Here is a 23,848-nt window from a genome sequence, read left to right as displayed (position 1 = left end):
GAATGTTAAAATGTAGGTTTTGCACCTGTTTTCACTATCATTTAAAGGTTTATGAACCACATGAAACATCACTTGGAACTTGAGAAACAAAGCAGTGAAAGCTGGGAAAGCCACACTACCTGCCAGCACTGTTACCGTCAGTTTCCCACACCGTTCCAGCTGCAGTGCCACATTGAAAGTACACACACCCCTTATGAATCATCTAGTAAGTTGCATTGTGTCACATTGAATCTTTCTGTGGTTTGAAACTTTAGGTATTTTCTGACTTTGCTGGTGTGTAACTTCAGAGTAAAGCTATTGTATTTTAAGAGTAAGAGTCTTGATTTAATATAGGAGCTGAGTATTCATTCAATTTATGTAAGAGCAGCGTGTGTGGGGAAAAAAGCCTTTAAAAGTTTTTTTTTTTTTTAATTATTTTTAATTGAAAGCTTGACTGCAAGTATTCACATTGTTTAAGGGTCTTGGACTCCTGGCTTTCTGAAATTGTACAAGGAATTTCTTCTGAACTATAGAATAATTGTTAGATTGTTTTACTTTTATAGATACTTGTACTTGATATATACATAGCATTAAAATTTATTTCCTTATGACCCCAAATTAATTTTTACTTGGTTTTCTTTCACTTTTCTAGCTATTTGTAAAATCTGTGAGTTATCCTTTGAAACAGAGCAAGTTCTTCTGCAACATATGAAGGACAATCACAAGCCAGGTGAAATGCCGTATGTTTGCCAGGTATCTTGAGTGACTGTTTTGTTTTTAGATTATACCCCCCCCATCTTTACTATTAATAAAATTTTAAAAAGAAAGTCAACTTTTTTATTTTAGGTTTGCAACTACAGATCCTCAGCTTTCTCAGATGTAGAAACACATTTTAGAACAGTTCATGAAAATACAAAACATTTGCTGTGTCCATTTTGTCTCAAAGTAATTAAAATTGGAGCACCATATATGCATCACTACATGAGACATCAGGTAAGCAGATATTTTAAACCTTTGATGGTAGAAAAATGCTAAATATGCATAATGAATGTGTCTCGGGGGGAAAACAGAGGTGTAACTGATTTGTGTAGTTGTTACTGGATATGAATAGTTAATAGAAAGTCTGTAAGAGAATTGTTAGACTTGCTTATGTTTGTGTATAACAGCAGCTTGTTAAGAAAAAAACAGCTGAATATTCTGAAAGTGTTTTTGCTATTTGGTTTCTTCATTAAATTGTAGTGATCTGTTATGCTTCTCTTGATGTTAATAGCAAACCTTTCACTGGTTCAAGTAGACAAATAGCTAATGAAGTCCCATGTCTTCTTGTAACTGATAAACTGATTCCTTGTCCTCATAGTAATGATACTGCCTTGTATTTTCATGTATTTAAATTATTATTAAATACTATTTAAGTAATAGTAATAAAATTAATACTATTAATATAATTCAAGTAATTGTAGAGAGGAGAAAAAATATCCTTTCTTCACTCACACACAGTATTTTGGCTTTGTGCAGTATCAGTTTTTCTGGTTGATGTTTTAGAAACTGGATGGCAGTTGCTTGAGACCAGCTAGGGTTGGAGTTTGTTTATCATGACATTCATGTTTTCTTTATGTCTTCTATTTATAAAAGAAAAAAGGAATATACCGTTGCACTAAGTGCAGACTGCAGTTTTTGACATGCAAAGAAAAAATGGATCACAAGACTCAGCATCACCGAACATTTAGGAAACCCAAACAGTTAGAAGGATTGCCTCCTGGAACAAAGGTAAAACTTCATACAGGAGACTTAGAAGGGACAAGGGGGGGAAAACCCCAAACAAATGGAAAACAAACCACATTTTAGTAGAGAAAGTCATGGAGTAAAAAAAAGGGCTTTTCTTCTTTCCTTTCTGAACCAAAGATTTCTTCTCCCCCCTCCCCCCCCTTTTTTTTTTTTGGTCACCTCCAAATCTAAAACTCTAAAAAACACTCCTGTTGCAAGAATTGCCAGGCACTGTTTACAGCTTCCTCTTGGTGGTCTGTAGTGTTGCTTTCTGTCCCATTTGTCTATACATGGATAGTAGTCCAGTCAGTGCTACTTTCTTGAGCTGTTGGTTCATTTGCCTCCCTCTCACTTAGTGTTTCTTGTGCTAGGAGCAAAGGAGGTAGTCTGGGTGTGATCTGAGGGGTCTGCAGCATTTCTTGTAGCATATATTTCAATCTATGGAAGGTCGTGGCAAAAAATCTATATATAGAGTGCAACACCTACTTAGCTATAAACAATATTGCTTAAAATCTGAGTTCACCAGGTCTTTTCTAGCTCTAGCATTTGAAGGGTAAAAAAAAAACACACGATGATTTTTTGTTAAGCGTTTCGTGAAGTCAATTTGGGTCCCCTCAGAATGCTTAGGTAATCTTTAAATCCTTCTTCCATTTCTCAAGAAGGAACCACTTACACTAGGATTTTCCTGTAGATTTCAGGACTTTTTTCCTACAGTTTTCTAATGAAATGTGAAGATATATATCCTTTCCCTTGAGTGGAAGAAGAAAATTACATACACTAGCTCTTGACAGTTCATTTCCTATAGAATCAGGAAGAGGAAATTAATGAAGTTGATGGTAGTTGTGTTGCTTGGCCTAATGTAAAGTACTGACAGTATCTCAGCCTTTTAAAGATTTCAGGGTCTTCATGATCTAAGAAAACCTTAGATTATTTATAAAATTTTAGTGTTAGTAGACACCTGGAACCAGGTTTAGAAGATGAGGTCCTTCTAAACTATGAGTATGGGCAAGAATTAGCCCTTGGGGCTCTAGGATGAGGAGCAAAAATTATCTGAAGGAAGTAAAAAAGCTAATGATGAGGCAGCAAGACACAGGGCTTTTATTAAAGCGGGTCAAAGTACTGCATACAGTTCCGGTGTCCCCAAAATACAAAGGACATGGAACTGTTGGAGCAAGTCCAGTGGGGGGCTACAAGGATGATAAGGGGGTTGGAGCACCTCTCACACAAAGACAGTCTAAGAAAGTTGGGGCTGTTCAGCCTGGAGAAGAGAAGTTGCATAGAAACCTTATTAGCAGCCTTACACTATCTAAATGGGACCTACAGAGGGCCTCTTCATCAGGGACAAGGCATGGGGTAATAGCTCAAACTTAAACAGGGGAGATTTAGATTAGATATATGGAAGAGATTATTTATTGTGAGAGTGGTGAGGCACTGGCACAGGCTGCCCAAGGAGGCAGTGGCTGCTGTATCTCTGGAAGTGTTCAAGCCCAGGGTGTACAGGGCTTTGAGCAACTTGGTCTAGTGGGAGGTGTCTCTGTCCATGGCAGAGGAGTTGGAACTAGATGATCTCAAGGTCCTTTCCTACCCAAATCATTCTAATTGCGGCACTGACAGAACTGTTTGGTACTCTTCCTAGTAGGACTGATTGGGCTGATTTCTCTTTCTTTTCCCCAGCTACATTATTTTTTTGTTTGTCTTGAAAAAGCAGGATGTAGCCAGTTGCAGGTCTGAAAAGAGAGAAGTGTGTGTTGCCATGGCTATCTCCACCAAAACAAGAGCTTTTAAAGCATCCAGTAGACTACTGAGGCTAGGTTTATTCTAGTCAACAGCATTTCATTATTCTCAAAGCAGTCTTCACGGTGGAGCGTATCTTACGCCTGAAGAGCGTATCTTTTTGCCTGAAGTGGCTTAAACATTGAGACAAGTAGAAATGGGAACTTGGCTTAAATCTAAATAGAAAATGTTTTAATTTCATAATTGTAGGTGACTATTCGAGCATCTCTTGGATCTCTTCTATCAGGATCATCAGCTACGTCTTCTGTTAGTACAAGTTCTTCCACATTTCAGTTATCACCTAAAGCTAAAAATACCACTAAAAATCATAACAAATCTAATACAAATAGGTCAAAAGCAAAATCAAAACCAGCTACATCAAAGAAGCAAAATACATGGACCAACAGCAGAAAAAAAAAAGAAGTTGCAAATACAGCATTGCATAATCTAAGGTAATATATTGGCATTAAAAATATTTTTATACTTTGAATATAAATAATCCATCACAATGTCTCTTCCGATAACTTCTAATTGATAACTTATACTGCAGTAGAGAAGATTAGTTTTGTAGAAAAAGCTACTAGTACTGTTATTATAATTCTGAATCTTCATTCACCAGTTCTGTTGGTGATAGGCTACTTTCTGCTGCAAAGACATATGTTCTGGAAACTTTCCTGTCCTAAATTTAGATAATTTTTTTTCCGCACAGAGCGTTGAAATACTGACTCATGAGTTAGATTTATGTTTAAAAGTGACCTGAGGATGGGAATACATCTGCCTGCCTGGGTGTTCTTTGCAAGTTTTCTGATGGAGGGAAAAGTATTCCCCTCCTTCAATTTTTTTAAGGGGTTTATTTGAACATGTTATTTGAAAGGTCTTGCCTGTCCTAGGAGATACCTTAATGTTATTGGGAATGCTGTCTTTATGTTTACAATTTATTGGGTTTTGTTATCCTTGTGTTAATAAGTTAATGGGTGTTTTATAGATTAGAATATAACTGCATTGGCTAAGATGAGTTAACAGTTTTCTTTGTCAAAGATTGTAAATGTCTGACTTCCAGTAAGGTGCTGATGTTCCCAGTTCATAGCTCTCCAAGACATCCAGAACTGGGGAAGAGCAGGATTACATTCTTGCCTTATAGATATTTCAGAGCAAAGTGGAGAATATCAGGGGTGACAGGAAAACCAACAGCTTTTTCTTCTGTGCGTTTTAGTGGATGAAGCATTTCTTTGAAGTCCTTCTCAAGTACATAGACAAGAGCAGCAGCTGAAGTTGGAGGTTCCTATCTACTGCAGTATCTTCTTGGCCAGGAGTTGCCAGTAACAGATGCTTATATTAATTTTCACTTTTTTTTTATTAAGTTGAGAATGACAGCATAACTTGAAGAAAAAGGGAAACAAAAAGTTTTTGTTATGTGTGCTATGGTGACCTTTAAGTATTGCATTTTTAAATTCTTCAAGTAGGAAGTAGACAAGCTTGCTACTAACTTAAAGCAGTAAGTTTGGAATAGTTATCTTGTCTTAAAATGTTGATGTTAATAGTTAACTTTTTTCATATTACTATTAGGTATCTTTCAGGAGTTCACAAATGCATTGAATGTTACTCAGAAGTAAAAGATTTTGCAAGCCATTTTCCTGCTTATGTCCACTGTAGCTTATGCAGATACAACACTAGCTGTAGCAAAGCCTATGTGAATCACATGATGAGGTAAGAACTCTTCAAAAATTGATTGGGTTGTCAAATACTTCATAAATTCATATAAGGTTTCTTAAGTGTTTCTGTTAGCTGAATTTTGAACTGGATCATAGGACTGGTAGGGAGATGTGTAAAGTTGAAATTTTGCTTTATAATGAGGGCCTAAACACAATGTTCTTGTTTTGCCTGAAAATTCCAGTGGTTCAGGAAGTGTTCTGTCTTTGCTTCAGTTTCGAGATCTTCCATAATGATTTCAGCCAGACTTAGCAAATAGTGACTAATTGTTGCAAGTTCCCTGGGATTCAGATGGAATGCCTTATCTGATTTTACAAGCGTTGAATGCATACAGCCACAGATACTGCTAATGAAATCTGTGCACAGACTACCATGTAAAGGATGTCTCAAATAGCATGCTAAAGTGGATACCTTTTCTTAGACTACGTCTGGTCAACTGTTAAAATAACATCTCATTTTGCAGGAGTTTTGTCACTGATTGTAAGGCAGTGTGGGGTTTTAGTGATGACAGCTCTGAAAAGCCTCTTAAGAAAATAAATGTGTTTGTTTTCAGAGCAATAGAATTATACTATTCAATAATTAACACATAGCAGTGACAGTAAAACAGAACTTTGAAAACAAAACATACTTCTTTATCTTGTGCCCTAAACAAGCCAAATATATTGCATAAAAATATAGAACGCAGTTGTCTTTTTATATATATGTATGTATAAAATGCCTTGGTATTTTTGAATGCTAGAATTCTTGAATTTATGACCCAAGTCTTTACAAGTTTTTGAATGCATTGTATGTTGGCTTATTCAAAGTAATTTCAATGCTTATGTAAGTCCTAACCTGAAATATGATTTTATGGATATAAAACCATTGGTTGCGTGCTTAAAAAAAAACAGTTAATGTGCTTAATTCTGGTTGTATGAGATGTTTACTCCCGAAAAAGGGGGAGAAATCTAAGGTAAACTGTTCCTACTGTTGTCCATGTTCTGGGTTTTGTAAAATTCCACCGTGCAATAAAATAAGCAGTCTTTTGTCTTTGTCTCCTTGAGAAACTAATGTTCCTCCTGCTTTGACCCCCTGCAGCATCTATCATAATCTTTTTTGGTGAGTGTAAGGAACAAGGGATGGTGAGGAGGAAGGCTGTTAAAGGAAGGGTGTTTTTGCAGTAGCAGCCCCTGTACTCAGCTGCTTGCTTTTTTGTTTCATATGGGAATACAGTGTTGGCATATAGTTAACATGTATAAGAGAACTTGGAGGTTTTCTAAAAATTTCATTTATCTCATTTTAAGCCATTTCTTTATGAAGTGTGAATTCAGCAAAGCTTCACTTTTGTGGAGCAGTGTATAGCTATAGCCATGGTACTTCAAGAGCTAAACAGCTGATGGAAGCAATGTAACTATGTTCTTGCAGGACTGTGCTGACAAAGTTAAGCCTTGTTCCTGTTATTTATAAGAGAGTCAACATTCTAAACTAGAATTGATACTCACAATTCTGTAAGCTTTCAGCAATCTAATGTTTTAGGAGGTCAGTAGCCAATCTTTCTGTTTTCATGCCTTGTCATAATTAATGTACAGTGTAGGGAATAATGTACTTAAGAAAACCAGTCTTAAGTGTTAATGTTTTCATGTATTCAGTTTTCACAGTGCTCGTCCAAGTAAAAGATTTTGGATCTATAAGAAGCATTCAGAAGAGCTACGGTAATTCAGCTTTTTTTAGTTACATGTCATTGTGGTTTTACTTTCTGATAATGAACTGATCTGTTAAATGAGATTAGAGCCTATTGAATTTTGGGGCTTCCACGATTTAGGAAGAACAAGGAAATAAAAACTTACGCTCTTCCACTATCAGTATTCTGGTCAGTGACAGCTATTTGTTACTTATCCACATTTAGCAACTTCTGAGCAGTTTTAAAAAATATTTGTTTCGTTATGTTCTGGTTTTTCCTAATATGCACAATGGGGAGGGGGCAAGGGAAACAAAAGAATGAACAAACAATACCCACCAAACCCAAGAAACTCATTCTTCACAGATAAAATTTGTAAAGTGTTCTCTGTGCTATGTCCAGCATGGAGATGCCCTGGTCATTCATAGGGGTTACCAGGTGCTAGCTGGAGTATGAAAAGTAAGAACATGTTCTTGTGAGTAATCTTATCTAAAGGTAGATGAAATTTTATTTTGTTTTTCTTATAGCCTGTCCAGTTGCCATAAGTTAAGAAAACTGTTTCCACAGCTGTGTTGTATTTATACTTCCTTTTCACTTTCTGTTCTCTAGAGGTGTGACTGTAGTGTGTCTTAACTGTGATTTCCTGACTGATGTTTCTGGCTTAGACAGCATGGCCACACATCTGAGTGAAAGCCACACTCATACTTGTCAAGTTGTTATAGAGAAAGGTGAGTACATACAGTGTCTTTTTTATATTGTATATGTATACATCTGTGTGCATGTTTTGGTGTTACTGCAGCTCTTTTTTCAGTTGCATTATTGCTATTTCTGTGTACTTGGATTTAAAAGTTCCAAATTTTTAAATATTTTTAATAAAATCTTTTGTTTTTATTTTCAGTTTCTGTAGATATCCCAACTGCTGAACAAGTATCTGAGTAAGTTCTGTTTTACTGCTCAGTGTTTGTTTCTATTACTTTAGTGACAGATGGCCAAAATTTGTACTTTAAACCTGGACTTTTTTTTTTTCATAGAATTCTGAATGTATGATAAACATAGACCTTTACTAGTACTTACTGCTCTTGTCATGTCCACAGTTACAAGAATGAGGAGAGAAAATGATTCCTGCAGCCAAAATCGAAAGCAGGTTTTTGTTCAGTTTGGCCAAAGAGACAAATGGTTCTTGAAGTATTAACATTTTTCAATTGCTGCTTCTAAGCTACCCTTAGAAGTGAGACTGCATAGTGAGACTGTTAATTCAACTTGCTTTCAATACCGGCGTTAGTATTTAGTTCTAAATGAGTGTTTTATGTTCTCACATAATTAATAAGAATACAAAAATGTGACTTTATTGAAGTGGGACAAATTCTCAATCTGTTGTAAATATTAAGAAAATATTTTCAAAACTGTTACCAATACGACACAGGAATACTGTTTTGTACTAACATTTTTAATTCCACTTTCAAAGAAAAAAATAGAAGGATTTTGGCTTTCAGTTTTGTTAAGGATTTGAAAAACAAACCTATAGAATTCTGGAGATTGTTGTAGAGTTCGCTTGGGATTGTTTTAACCATAGAAGAATCAGACATGCCAAGCCATCCCTGATTACCCTGGAACGGTACCCGAGGCTTTACAATGTCGTTTGTGAACCTACTTATCCCTTAATTGAAGGGTCAGAGGTGCATCAGTTGAATCAAACATTTGAGTTCTTGATAAACCATTTCAGGACACAGGAACATAAAGGTCAGTTAGACTGCAAAGAAATATGTTTTAAAAGATGGAAGAAAGTAGTTTAACCCTGAGTCAATAAAGTGTCATTTGAGTCCATCTAGCCGATAGCAGGATTTTAAAAGGAGTTAGATACTCATTCATGATGAGAACTCTTTCAACAGTTCTTAGGCCTGTAAGCATAAATCAGCCTTCACTGAGTGCTGGAAATATCCCCAATAGATTATTACATAACTATGAAGTATTTTCTTCCGTAATTTCCATAAAGTGGCCAGTAAGAGGGGGTACTGGATTAATGTCATCTGACCTAAACATAGAAATGCTTTTCTTTGCCTATGAATAATAGCATCAGATAGAGTTGAATAAAGAACTCTGTTCATTAATAGTTTAGATTTTAGTGAAAGTCAAACAGTGGGAAAATAAAGTTTTGAGCTGTGATAACTGTGAAAACCTTACCTTTTCTACTTGGAGCTGGCACTAGGTGTTGGGAATTAGTACTTGCTGAACTGTATGTAAGAAAAGGTTATAGCTTTTATAGTATTTAATGGTGGGCAAAGAGGTACAGTTGTGGCAGGCTGTTGTCAGTACTGCATCCGCGTCTTGCTGTCTTGAGTATATTACAGAGATGTCAAGCATGTTGGATTACAAAGTAAGTATTACTTAGAAATGGATGGGTGGAGTCAAGAATATGTGCACTTTTCATTCTGCAGGCTGCTAGTACAGATGTAGTTAGCCATTGTTTTTGAGAGCTCTGATGTTGGCATAAGGTTAGTTACTGGTACTACATGAGATGATACATGATGGTGCTTTTTGAAACGGTCACGCTCTCAGACTTAATTAATTTCAGTAGATCTTGTCCTGTTCCATTTACTAATTTTCTAATAATTTGGACAAGAATATATCATTGCTAAACCTAAAAGCATTGGGTATACCTGTGTAGCAGATATTTTAAAAATCATTATTTGCAGTACAAAGTACACACAGAAATGCACATCTTTTTTCGGGATGGTTCTTCATAGTACTCTGGTTTGCTTTGAAAGAAGAGGAACTTGCAGACAGTATTCGTAACTTGTGCTGTGTAGTTTCTCCATGATCTGTGAACATTTCTTTCTGTTCTTTGACCTATAACTCAATGAGGTATGACTTGTTCATGGGGCTCTTTAGAATTACTTCATCATCAGAAGCAATGACTTAACAGTCTTGAAAACTTTTGGATCTTCTCTTGCATCTCTCAGATGGTATCTTTTGGTATCTTTTACTATATATCAGACTGTATGTGTTGTAAAACTCCTCTTTATTGCTAATAACCAGACATGTTCTACGAGTGCTGTGCAGTGTTGATGCAACTGTCTTCGGATCACGGTCCTGCCATGAATAATACAGATAACCTAACTGGAGATGTTCCAGCAGGAATTGTTATTTAAGTTGTTACTCTGCATAAAGTTGCCTTGTTTGTTTAGTGATCCACCTTGTGCTGAGGGATTAAAGCTTAATAACTATGCCAATATTCTTCTAATGCTCAACTCTCTGCTTTGCGCAACAATTAACATTTTTAAATGAACTGACAGCAGACATTTTTGTTGCAGGGGAGTTGAAAGTGAGCAGGTGTCCTATACTGCCTTGGCTCACTGATACATCATTGTGGACCAGAAAATTGAACACAGTCCAGCTTGGGATTATTTTGGTATGTAAGCGAACAAGGATCTGACCAGACCTTTTCCTTTTTCTTCATGCATTGAAGCTGTGGTATTCTCTTCTTGCATCTTGTAGGCAGCAGGTCTGGTCTTTTCTCCCATATTATAGTCTGGCAAAGGCCCTTCTGTGTTAATATTCTCTGCTTTGCAGCATTGACTTGCAGCTTTTTGGGGGCTGTACACCTTTGAAGAGAGGCTTACCAGGAGTTTCACTTATGTGATACAGTGTTTCTTTGCTGCTCATTTGCAGTGTTTCCTTGCTGCTCAAGTCTGTTGTTACCATCCCCAGCTAGAGTAGTGTGTAAATGATAACGTGTATGTGTTGACATCAAAGACCATTTTGTTCTGAACTTGATCTTAGCTTCTGAAACTAATGAGCTTTATCATTCTCTTGGGTGTTCACTAAAGCATACAAGTCCTGATCTATTATTCAAGTAAGTTGCATTTTTGTCTGCCAATGACTTTACATATGTAGTGGCAAAATATACTTTGAATGACTTCTGTCGCATGTAACTGCATAAACTGAATCTTGGCCAAAGGATTTTATTAGCTGCTTTGCTCTGGTAGTTAAGCTTCTTTTTGCTCCTAAATACTGTAGGAGGCAAGTATATGACGGAGGCAGATACATCTATTGAGCCTTGTTTCTGAGGGTGGAGCAGCTACAGTTCATTCACACCTTGTTCTTTTGGTATCATCTCTCATCTTCAAGGATACTCAAGCTGCTGAGACATCTGCTGCTTTTGATTTCACTGCTTCTGACTTCATCTTTAGTTCTAGATTATCTATGGCAAGTTTATCCATCAGCAGGTTGTCTGGATATATGATGAGCTTTCCTTTTGTCATGATGAACATCTAGTGTTCCTCCAAACTCAACCTCCTGATTACAGTGAATATATGTCTTGGTTGAATCTCTCATATACTAGCTTCCAAGCAACCTAGTAGGTAGAGCTAATCTTAGTCTGAGATCAGTCACTGTTATAACCTCCTAGTTATAAGAGGTTATTTTTGATGAATGCAAGCTGTTCTTGATTTGCAGCACTTTCTGCATAATCAGATTCTCTGAGATTAATCCGTTTTTATCACTATTTTTGTCCTCTTCACTTTTAGTATTCAAACAGTAACAGTTTTGGTTACAGTGAGCTTCTGCAATCACTGTGAAATTGCTAATAATGGCAAGGATCCTGTCATCCATTGTCTTATGCGTATTTTGTGATGGAGCATCTGCACGCTTACTTGGTACTCTGAAGTCTTGTTCTTTTTGCTATTTTATTTTTTTTCCTTCTGACAGAAGCTATGTCCCATCTTGAATGCTGCTGTTCAATCATCAGTTACAGGTTTTTCTTGCAGGACTTATTTCTGTTTTGACACAGCAGCATTCAAAAAAAGCATAGTGGGTTTGTGTTTTCATTGTGAATGTGCTGTTGCATTTCAGAGGAAGTTGGATCTGAGATATTTCACTTAAATTCATGTTCTGGCAACAACAAAACTGGAATATGTTTACAGATTTTTAACTTTTCAGAAATATTCTCTAAGAATCTCCCAGAAACTACATTAGATTGGCACTTTGATTTGAAGCTAAGTGAATGATACCTCTTTTGAATGCTCATTTTAGATATTATCAACTGGTTCTTTTACAGCTTTGCAACACATTTATTTATTTATTTATTTCAGTTTCAGACTTGCAGTTAAAACATTTGTAAGCTGTGTACAGATTTGTCAGCTTTGTGTAAATAGTTCATGTAGAAACTATTGGCATCGTGGTGTCCTGTTCCCATTTTTTGAGGATCTCGGAAGTGTTACTCATGTGGAAAACTCATAACATAAAACCTGTGCTAAACCATGCAAGTAAAAATGCGTGTCTTGACATAAAGTATCCCTGATGGTCCCAACAACTACAAAATTGCCTGAATAATGAAACATATTGGATTGTATCTGCAAGGAAAGAGCATGAATATGCAAAATATAACCCGTTTAGCTTATGCTCAAACAATTGAGATTCCATTTATACTTACTTTAACCTATCTTTTCTTTGTTATTTTTAGGATGTTGAGTGTCACTGGAATTTGGGTTCTTAAAAGACATGCAGTTGCAGAGCAACCTTACTTGATTAGCAAATTATTTATTAACTTTGTTTGGAAAGTCTTTTGTCTTCTCAATTGACCGGACAAGAAAGGAAATGTTGGTTTCTATTATGCTGTTAAATATTTGTAACCATGCATCTTTTTGTGTAACAACACTTCACTACTCCTTATAATACTAGGAAGTTGTTATGTAGCTGTCTTCATTACTAGCCATCTTTCTTTTCCCATTCAGTCATTAACAGTGTAAAATACCATAGTGTAGAAGCAGCTTTTTCTCTCTGTGAATTCACATATAGAGTAAGTGCTCATACGATCTGATGTCTGGGGGAGATTTGTGCTTTATGAATCATTACCTCTACTTAGAGTTCTATTTTTCAAAATGGGGAATTCCTACTGAAAGCTGGAGTTCCCTTAAAACACATAAAATCAACCAACCATAAACCTTTCTGTTCTTTTGGTTGTAAAATAGATTTATGTTTATGAAGTGTAGAAACTACCTTGAGCCACTTAAATAACCTGAAATTGTTTTCTAGAAATTCTTGAAGCTACAGTCATCCTAGAAAAGGTTACTTTTGGTTAGGGGTAGGTAGAAAAAGGGACGTTTGGCAGAAGATTCCAGGTGAGTTCCCATACTGCTTACACAAAGAAGCTGTGGGAATAGTTCTGTGGTTGTAAGAGAACATGACAGATCAGTGGGATGACGATTGCTCTTGATTTGGGCTCAGTGTATGTTTGCATGCAAATATACGTAATTTTATTGATTGCAGAAATGAGAATACTTCCATTGGTGCTTAGCCTGTGCATTTCAGAGTCTGCTTATTTCACTGATTTTTCCAAATAATGTCCAGTAGTCCTGGGTGACTCCTTATATATCAAATACTAAGTTTCAGATCAACCTGAATTTAGACCTTAAGGTATCTAAATTAATGTTTTTACTTCCCTGGTTTTTATTCTGAGTCTCTTTGGTTTTATGGCACATCTGTTCTGGTGAGTATCTCGGTCAAGCTGAATTTTTGTGCTCAGCTTTTATGTTTGGGGGGGTTATGTGGTTGTGGGGTTTGGTTTGGTTTTTGTTTTTTTTTTCCTCTCTTCATTTTTCTTAACTAGAAGTGAATTTTGATATAGAAGGAAGAATCTTTGGGGTTCTAGAGAGGCTTCAAAATACCTTAAAATTCTCGCCCAGCAGGCTGCACTTAACCAGAAACAAGACATGATTTTATTTTCATAATGTTCTTTCTGGAAGCACTGTAGCTACACAGATGTAAGAAAGTATGTTGTCTTTGTTGCAGTTTCAGAACTATGGGATATAAGATTTCTGATATGATAAAAGTGCGGGGTACATCACAAGGTGATAGCTTTCTATGAATTACTATCCATTTATGAAATTTCTGTTGATTACAAATTAGAAGGAACTATGTTCTAAACCCTATTCCGAAACAGAATAAAGGTTGAGAATGTGTCAGGAAGATGAATGTGTAATGAAGATGTGGTTAGCACAAAGTGTTTTAAAGCCCTGTTTGCTTCCAAAGCAGCATGAACTAGCCAGTTTGTTTTATAAGCTAGAAAACATGTACTTGGAAATCTGTTAGAAATTGATCATGTAAAATGTTTATAATTTATTTAAGACATAAGACAATCTACAGATATTGGATCCAATTCATACCCAGTTATTTTGGTAGAAAAACTTATATTTATTCTGACAGGAATAGTAGGATGTTTTGTCCTTGGATATACAATATTTGATATTTTTTTTGTGTCTAAATTGTTCTGCTCTTTCACAAGCGTCTGTTTTTTAAACAAATTACTATTTCCAGCATACTTGCTTAAGTTCTTGCATAGAGATAATTAAAGCAGTGAAGCAAAGCTAAATATTTGGTGTTGCTTCATCTTTTACTGGTGTTGCTACTCATGATTAAATACTTTGGAGTATTTCAAATCCCTGACCCAAAAAATATGTTGTCATTTGATTTACCCTGATTATTTTTCTTACTGTTAATTAGATGAACATTGTTACAGTGCTGTCATAGCAATGTTATTCTTAAATAATCCCTCTATTTTAGTTATTTTCACCATCTTCTATTGCAAATTAAGATCTGATAATTAAAACACTTATAAATGGTGGTTTATATTGCAGTCCAAGTTGCTCCTCAGCTGCTAGGACATAAGTATTAGAAGGTGTTTATGGTTTACTGAAGCTGTGTGCTAAAATGCTTTAAGAGGTCTGGGTTTTAGCACTGCTTTCTTAGATTGAATTAGGAAAATGTGGTAGATGTCAATCTAATATTAGTATACATTTTTCATACAATTTAAGTTGCTAAAGCTGTTTCTTCTGTCAAATATTCTGTACTTTGTAGACAACCATTAAGACTTGCTGAGGTCAGGTAATTTAATTTATGATTAATAACATTATTTAAATATAACAGAGGCAGCACCATACTTCAGCAGATTAAATTTGCTTTTAATGCAGCATCAACAAAGAAGATACAGGCATAAGCAATTTTGAGGGTTATGTTCATTTTTTCTTTTTTTTTTAATAGGAAACCCTTGAAAGGTTAGATTTTATATTAGAACTGATGACTTAACAGGTTTTGTAGGAGACATACTTCTTGCTATCTCTTTGATGTGTTTCCTCGTATAAACACAGAAAATCTGTGTCAATGTTGTGATAAGCTGTTTATTTAATGTGGTTTTTAAAGGTCAATTGATTTAAGTATTTTATAGTTCATCTAATGTATGGTCTGTGTCTGTAAAGGTGTTTTGAGGGAACTGTCTTCTCCAAAGATCAGTTGGAAGTGAGCCGCAGTGTTTTACAGTTGTCCTAAAGTAGTCTACAGCTGTGGTCTGGGTATTTGGGTTATGGTGGAAAATTAAAAGAAAATTGAGCTTGTTTTTGCAGAATGTTTTGGTTGGGTCATAGTGTGTCTTCATGCATTTAGTTTAGCATTTCAGATCTTTAATACCTCAGGCATGATGTAAAAAGCTTTTTTAATCCTTATGTAGAATTGCAGGAAGCACTAAAATCAAAATACTGCTAGCCATCTTAAGACTTGCTTCCTGGTTTTCATGAGGTGAGGTAACTAGAAAAGGTTACGTGAAGCAAGTTTATCTTACAATTTCTGCATACCAAATAAAACGCTTTAAAATGCTGAAATGCTCTTCCAGAACTCTGAAGTACATCTAAACTCTAATTTAAAGTAACAACTTGAAAAATTTATTGCAGATTGCCAAGTTATTTCTTTACTGTAAGTTATCTTCACCCTTGTCTCTATTTTAACCATACAGTATTTTAAAAGTTTGAATCTTAATGCATTATTTACTAGGTTAAAGACCGAAATCTCCATTAGAGAGAGAGAACCTAAGTTGGAGTAATGTTTTTTCTTTTCTCCACACAGTCTAACAATATCTCTGAACTTCATAACTAGTTTGACTGTCCAAGACAGTTTTTCTTTAGCTACACAAAAACCACTGGGTCATGGTGGTTAGAAGTTATGCATAGTGTAGAAATCTAGCTTTCTGCTTTAAAACAGAAAGGTATGGCAGTGTTGGAGGGACACCTTCAGTATGCCTGCCACATCCAAGGATTTCCAGTTTGCAGTCAGTCCATTCTGATTGATTTATATGCCAGGCTCCAATGAAAGAATGGTTTAGAGCTTAATTCATCTTCAGGGAATCTGGAAATTGACCTGAAATATAACCTGAGATGTGTGTAAATACTGACTCTAAACTGTAACTTTTGGAGGGTTTTGTTTACACTTCTTTAAAGAGGAAAATCTTTGGAAATGCCTCTTTAGGCCTGAATTCTGATTTCCCCTGTTTTCTGCATATCAGGAAGTGAAATGATCTCACTACATTGTGGTTTGCTTTGGGATTTTTTTATTTAAATATGATCTTCATAAGAAGCTGTCTTTCTGTTACCCTTCAAAAAGGGTGATTTGTTACAGAAATCCCAGCTGGTAAGAGTGTGGGAGAAGTCCTCAGATCTAGTTAAGATTTTTCTTGTAGCACTGCTTGCCTAAGTTGTTTTTTGGTTTTGGGTTTTTTTTAACAAGCAATGATTTTGTAGAAATGTAAGAAGAGAAGACTGTTCGTCTTCATTCACCAGCATTAAGCAAGATTCTCAAACATAACAGTAACACATTTCCTTTCCGTAGACTCCATTACCACTTCAGATGTGTTTACTCTTAGTTTTTCTTTCCTTTTTTCTTTTTTTTCCTTTAATCCCATATTGTGTGTTAGCATTTCAGAATATGTTGAATTTGCAGTTTTTGCTTCATAAAACTCTGTTCTGTTATCCTGGCTTTCATTTTAAAATTAAAAATATGGCACCCCCTGCCTCCCAAAAAAAAAGAAGAAAAGCACTAAAACCAAACCAGTGCTTGTACCTTAACCCTTTTTACTGGAAAAGGTGGAGAATAAAGACAGAATAGTCTACTTGGGTGTTAGCTGTCTGAATTTACAGAAAACCTGAACCAAGACCTTTTAGAACAGTGATGAGATGCCCATTACATGGGCCTCAGGTTGTTTTTCCAAGGTGCCATGGAATGCCTGTTACTTTGCTGCAGCCAGATACTTGACATTTTGGCAGTTCATTGCAATACAGAGCAAGAAGACAAACACACAAATCTGTGGAATTTGTTACGTCAATCTGGGGAAATAATTAGGATCTTGTACATTTTCTTTTGGTGTACGTTGTGGGCAGATTCATACTTCATATAGATAACCTAAATATTTTATTCCAGATAACACAACCTGAAATGTCGTGTTCTAGTTAGTGATTTTTCACAGTTGTTGGTGCAAATTTAGCCTTTAAAAGCTTAGTCAAAACATAATTGTAGTTACTTGTTATATATGCGCTTATAGTCAGAGCTTCCAGTTCATTTTCTCAAAGAGAAATCTAATTACCATGCCTCTGAACTGCTCTGTAAACCAAACCAGCATTTGGGAACAATCAAGGAATGTGCCTCAAAATGATTGTGTTGTTTCACAGCAAGTAGTTAACGTAAATGCAGCTGTAATACAGGTTTTGTTACCTAAGAATACTCTTCCATCTCTTGAATTCTAAATTATGTCTTGTACCACTCCCTTGTAGTCTTACTCTAAAAGCTGATTTCATATAGACAATATGGCAGGTAGTTCATTAGTATAGCCAGTATTTGGTAGTCTGGCCACAGTTTGTCTCGTGCTTTAGAAAATCAATTCATTGTCTTCATTAAATGTCAATTTTTCACATTTTCCAGTCTTTTTGGTGTCTGAATTTTTCATTTTCTTACACTGGAACCAGTTTTGTTGCATACAGAGTACTAAGAGTATGTTTTATTCCTAGTATTGAATGGAAGGCTATTGTTTTTCAGCTTACAGAATGATTTCTTGAAATGCAGTGTTTTTTCTTTCTGTTGTGGGATTTTAGCATGTCACAGTTGCTAGGTTTTGCTTATCCATCTGCAGTCCTCAGCAGAGATAAATTATCTCATTGGATAAATATTCTATTTAACTGAACTTAACTGTTGTGGTTACTGGTCTAAAAGATCACTATTCTTCATGGCTGTTTTGCACAACAGTCATCAAAAAACATGCCTTTTTTTTTGCCTCGTGTTATTGGTATTATGACTCACAGGAAGGTATGCTGATGAGAGACAGCTTTATTCTGAATGAGAAATGAATATGCATTTACATATATTTTCTTCCTCCCCACTTACTCCCTTCCTGCGGTTTGCTGCAAATGAGAATGAGGGGCTAGGGTTGAATGAAGCTGGGATTTTGGTTACTAGAAGGTGAGGAAGGTTGTGATGGATTCCTTTTATATGTTAAGGACAGATTTAGCCTTTAAGAGTTTCTTGATGTGAATCTTGTATGTGCATATGAATGTCATCTATCTGGAATTTCCAGTGTGGAAACACTGCTCTGTGTGTGGATGAGGCATTAATTATCTCTTTATTTAAACCCTTTTATTTTACTTTTTGCATATGTTTTCAAAACTTCCTACATATGATGTGTAATTCTGTACTTGTTAGCTCTGCAACTACACTTCACCCTCAAGCTGCTTGTTGAAAAGTAGTAGCTAAAGGTCATGTGTATAAGCACTCTTCCATAAAGAGTTGACTGGATTTTCATATGAAAACAGCTCTAAATATTTACTAGCATTTATACAGCTCTGTATAGCTGAAGTGTTTCCCTGGAATAGATGAGGTAATTAAGAACAGTTATTATAAAACTACTTATGTCAAAGCTGACGGGTGGCTCTGAATGTTGGCTTTTTCTCGGAACTGTCCTGAGTTTCTGGGGTTTTCCACCAAATATTACCCTTCCTCTACCCCTCCAATAGAAATCTTGTGTATTACAGAATGTCAGTTACTGATTTTGGTAGGTCAATAAATGAGAGGGGAGGGAAAAAAAAAGAAAAAAGGAAAACTTAGATTGACACAAGTAGCAAATATAGATTGTAATTTGGCCTCTTGAGTTAATGCTTTATTATAAATGAAAAATTAGTGGAACAGGATGAAAATATTCTTACGAGTGACTGGTAAGATTTCATCACTAAGGGATATGCCACAGCAGTCTCTTATTCCTGCTCAGAATATTCTTCTGACTTAAATTCAAAGTAGGAAATGGAATTTTCTTGGGTTAGTTTAAGTGAAAGTGAAACTTCAAAACAGATTTCTGAATGTTCATAGTATGTAGCACCTCTTCGAGAATAATAACTTCCTGTAAAATAATTTGGCATATAGGTGAGTCACGTGAGTTGTTTTTAATTCCTGGATCAGTAGAACAACATATCTAGACTCTCAGCTTGAAAATATGTCAAAAAATCAAAGTAGCAGGGAAACGGTTCTCCCTTTAAAGAGTCTTGAACTGTATGTCAATTAGGTAATGCTAAAAGTGGATTTAGCCAAAAATTATTTCAAAGCATTTGAAGAAATAAAGTACAAATGCATTTAGATTAATGAGATATTTGGTGATATTTTATCTCTCACATTTTCTGTGTGAATATCACTGTTTAGAGACTACTTGCAATTTAAGTTTTAATTTTTATAAGGTATTTTGGGAGACTTTGCTCCTAAATTCACTTCCTATATAAATTTGTATCTTAATTCAGACCAACAGTTGTTCTTCCATATTCCTTCTGCCCCTGCTTTCTTTTGTCTGTCACCATCATCATTTGAGCTACTTATTCTGAAAAACTCTGAATGGGTTAGAAATTAGAGCTAACTTTTACCAAATCTAAATCTTTACAGCAAAACTTGAGTTGCGTTATTGAAAGGGTTGCAGAAGCTGGTGTTCCTATAACAAATGAAATGTTAGAAACTACTATTTAGGATTTTGACTATTGAAATATGAACATATGAGCAAATTGCATATAACAATATGACCAGATTATTTTGTAGGTTTAGGTTGGGGTTTTTTTAGGTACAGTTGGCATTTGAAATACACAATTCAGTCTGTCTATTAAATACTCTGTTTTGTTTTTTTTTTCCTGGTCACTCTAAAGCACTGCAAGCATGTGGCTTTATGGAAATAATACGAGGTTTAAGCAATCAGTTTGTGTACAGAGTTCATATGCTATTCTTCAGATTTTATTATACAATAAGATTCTCATTTTTACTTGCATAATTCAACCCTGATTTGTATTTCCTTTTCATAAAGAGTTTTCATTTGAAAGGTGACACAGGTTCACTTTTTCAGTAAATCCAAATCTGTAGTTGCTCAACTAAATTATGGATTTAAGTTAGTTTCAATTTCAACTGTTAACCTGTTTTCCCACTTGACTCATTAGTATTGCAGAGTCAGTTGGTCACTATAAAGGTACAAACTGGCTGGTTGTGTATTTGCTTTTGTTTTGTGTGTGTCCCCCCCCATGTTTTTGTCTTTGCACATCAACAAAAATTTCCAAGTAGCTGTATCTGCATCTGTGTGTCCTCTGCGTGTGCAAGTACAGGAACTTCCTATTGTATTTTGGAAAATTCCGTGCGTCACACAAAGGGGACAACTTAACTTTCCTTTTTGGAGATGAAATGCAGAAGTAGAGAGTGGTAGTTGACTGCTGTATGCAAAGCTGAGTTTGTAAATAGGTAAGAAAAATGCAGCTTTTAGTTAAATTCAGCCTATCTTGCTAGGAAAATTTGTGAGACTTACCAAATAGGAAATGCACAAGATTGCTTTTTGAGTGTCACTTTGTGGAGTACAGCCACGTGTTGCTTTATTTCATTTGTGGTTAAAAATAACTTGTTTTGTTTTTTTTCAGCAAACAAGAGCATGACTCTTCAGATGAAACAAAAGAATTCAATAGAAGTCAAACTAAAAAAGTTGCATCAGCTGAAAAGAATGAAGAAAAGTCATTGTCAAATACAGAAAATGTTCCTAGTTTGGAACTTCCTGACAACAGCTCAAAGAATTCTTTGCATGAGAAAGGAGCATGTTCTGATTCATATAACAGCAAACAATTAGTAGATGAGAAACAAAAACGTATTCATGGTGAAAGCGAGTTAAGAACTTGCCAAAGTTCAGATACTGTTATCTTGAATGAGCAGACTAAAGTGAATAGTTTGGATGTAACTACGCTTTCAGCAATGAACCCAAGGGACTTAAAACTAACATTAGGTGAAGATGTTAGTTTTGAGCAGTTCTTGAGAAAAAGAGATGAACCTGAATCCATTAGTTCAGACATTAGTGAACAAGGTAGTATTCATTTGGAGCCTTTGACTCCATCAGAGGTACTAGAGCATGAAGCTACTGAAATCCTTCAGAAAGGTAATGTTGCACCTTCAGCAAAGAAAGCTGGACAACTCTCTGAACAAACAGATGAGACTTCTAAAGAAAGCAGTCCCAACAGAATGGAAACAGTTGTACACAAGACAGATGAAAATGAAGCAAGCTGAAATAATGTTAATTTGATTGTTTGTTAAAAACAATGGTAAGAACACCATGGACCATTCCTGATGAGTGTGCTCATTTTCTAATTACAAAAACAGAGGGGGGTGGGGGAGAGAAGAGATGCTGAAGTGAAGTCTTGCATATGAAGACAGCATGTATGTGTATGTGCAACTGATATAACTAAATTTACAAAAGGTGATGTTCAGATACATCTTCCTGTCTCTTGGATGTGATACATGATTGACATTTGAAAGGAGGAATAAATTCTAATTTTATAGTTTACTAGCCTGGGATAAGATGATTTGTTTGCCAAGAAAATATTTTTTTAAATCCTTCAGTGTGAATATCATTAAACAGTGGAATTTAGTATGGATTAACTTCTGATGCTAAAATGGAGCACACTTGCAATGATGGTTATTGGTCTGCTGATACTTCGGGTAAACCTAATCCTTTGGACTTGATGTCACATTCCTGTCTGTAAAAGCATGTAAACAGAATTATGAGTCTGTGCACCTCTGTACAGGTGTAATCCTACCAGGCTATAAGCTTACCTTAATAAACTTTCAGTGAAAGTGAAACTATTACAATAAAAATATATATTTGTGGGATTTTCAGTGTGCAGGCTGTGCAGAAATACCTAACATAATTGTATAAAGTAGAACATAATGCTGAAAGTACTTGTAGCTGTTAGGCTTTTATTGTTGTTTATTATGATTCTTAGCCTTAGACCCATAGGAATGGTCTGTAAGTCACACCAAAGTTCAGTTTAACGTAAAAATTGTTTTAAGCAAAATTAAGAAAAACCCCAGACTGGAAACATCAACTGGCATGTGTTCTGCCGTTTTGCAGCTGCTACTGGCAAACTGTTACAAAAAGGACACAAGGGCATATAAAGTGGACTTGTACAGTTCAATTTCAGGACTTCTTTTGTAGTCTAAATGGTGTACAGAGAGATGGCTGCTGATTTTCATTTAGTTTCTTTTAGTTTTGTTTTTTTTTGTCTTCTAGTTAGCAGCTAGATGTAGGAAAGCATCTGATTAACAGTAGTTTGCTTTTATGACTTCATTGCTCCATTTGAAAAATTCAGAATGTGCTTTTGACTTACAGTTTTGTTTTTAATGAATGCTAAATGTTTTGAACAGCTGTTAAGGCACTTCTGTAAATTATTACTTTTTGAGTAAATATTTGCAACAAAATTTTGTCTTTGTGCATAATTTGATGCTCAGCTTGAAACTTTGGGCAGAGTCTTCCCACCTTTATAAAAAAGTTTTAGTGATAGTTCCCCAAATTTATTTCATTTTAACATTGTGAATTTGAGACTTATGGTGGTGTTTGGGGGGGGGGGGGAGGGGGGGAGGTACTGTTGCTTTAGAACTAAACGAATAAGCACCTGTGCATAAACGTATTTTTGTAGCTGTGTATTGTGGTAAGATGTGATAACTTTTCCAGATTAAATACAGATACTTTTCTGGGCTGTTAGCATGGAACTGAAGCCTGCCCTGTCCTCTTGGGTTAACTGGGCTCAGCTGCTAAATGAGTCTAAGCAATAGAATCAAAATTTATAGACCTTTGCAGCTTATTGGAGGAATTGGACCCTCTGAATAAACCACATCAATCTCAACATCTCAAAAACTGCTTCATACTCTGAAGAGCTATATGATGTAAATTTTGAATTGCATCTTAATTTTCATCCATGCATGTTCAGAAGACTTTTAAAAAGAAAAATGGAACCGTTTACCTAGTCACAGCTCTTCAAGACCTGCCATTTGAAGAACTTCAAACAACAAAACATGTGAAAAGCCTGACAGCAATTAAGTTGCAGTATTCTTTTCTTCTTATTTGTTTGGGAATTTTGTTGGGTTTAGTGATCAAGTTAGTAACTTGAGATAGGATTAACCAGACTGATGTCTTTATGCCTGTACATATGTATAAAACACAACATCAGAATGAGGACAGTTTAAAGGACTTAACAGCTATGGAACTTGGTGTGTATGTTACTGGTGGAGTCCCTGAATGGGTCTGTTTGAATCCAGAGAAATCTCAGTAGTATTTTTTTATATGATTAATGATCTTCCATGAAAATGATGTATTTTGAATAGTGCTTTGATACGTGGTTTTGGAAAAGATTAAATTCATCTGGAAACAGTTGTATAATACTTACAAATTTCTCAAATTTTTAATTAGGCAAATAAACTTTTCAAACATTTACCATTTTGAGAATAAGAATTTGGCCACATACTGTTCAGAAAAGTTGGAAAATAAAACTTGGATTTAAAAATTGCATGTTTGGCAGAAGTGTATATATTTTCATTTTCAGATACTTAATGTATAAAGCATTGTTTGTTTTAAATAATGTAGAGAATGCTTGTACAAAAGGAAATGTTAAATATATAACACCTTTCCAAAGGAAGAGTGTTCTAGCAAGGCCATCAGATCTCTTTAAATGGGTAAGTTGATTCATGAAAACAGGGGCATGGAATTTTTGTGAAGGATAGCAACTAAAATTCATTACAATTTTTCCTAAACCAAGTAATTATTTTGCCAACTGAGCACTGTAGGTGACTGCATAATTATGAATATTAATCTCTATTGTGTTA

General features: G+C 35.4%; 1 protein-coding gene across 5 annotated transcripts in view; it reads left to right on the top strand.

The window, feature by feature from the left end:
• Positions 1-21,533, top strand: part of ZNF280D (zinc finger protein 280D) — a 47,737-nt gene extending 26,204 nt beyond the window's left edge. For 4 of the 5 annotated variants that reach the window (XM_061347475.1, XM_061347473.1, XM_061347474.1 and 1 more), the window contains 10 exons: positions 48-205; positions 632-732; positions 826-972; positions 1,612-1,746; positions 3,727-3,968; positions 5,083-5,223; positions 6,855-6,917; positions 7,493-7,611; positions 7,782-7,818; positions 20,623-21,533. In XM_061347475.1, coding sequence (XP_061203459.1) covers positions 48-205; positions 632-732; positions 826-972; positions 1,612-1,746; positions 3,727-3,968; positions 5,083-5,223; positions 6,855-6,917; positions 7,493-7,611; positions 7,782-7,818; positions 20,623-21,256 — 1,777 coding nt within the window. In that variant the 3' untranslated portion in view covers positions 21,257-21,533. Of the gene's footprint in view, positions 1-47; positions 206-631; positions 733-825; positions 973-1,611; positions 1,747-3,726; positions 3,969-5,082; positions 5,224-6,854; positions 6,918-7,492; positions 7,612-7,781; positions 7,819-10,194; positions 10,293-20,622 lie in introns of all 5 variants that reach the window. The other variant, XR_009724592.1, reaches the window with a different exon arrangement.
• The last annotated feature ends 2,315 nt before the right edge of the window (positions 21,534-23,848 follow it).

Source organism: Neopsephotus bourkii, unplaced genomic scaffold (genome assembly GCF_033783945.1).
Source record: "Neopsephotus bourkii isolate Nb327-2 ecotype Australia unplaced genomic scaffold, CSIRO-AGI_Nbou_v1 NB_318, whole genome shotgun sequence".
Lineage (NCBI taxonomy): Eukaryota > Metazoa > Chordata > Aves > Psittaciformes > Psittacidae > Neopsephotus > Neopsephotus bourkii.
The sequence above is the reverse complement of the archived record's forward strand: the minus strand, read 5'-3'. Positions and strand labels throughout refer to the sequence as shown.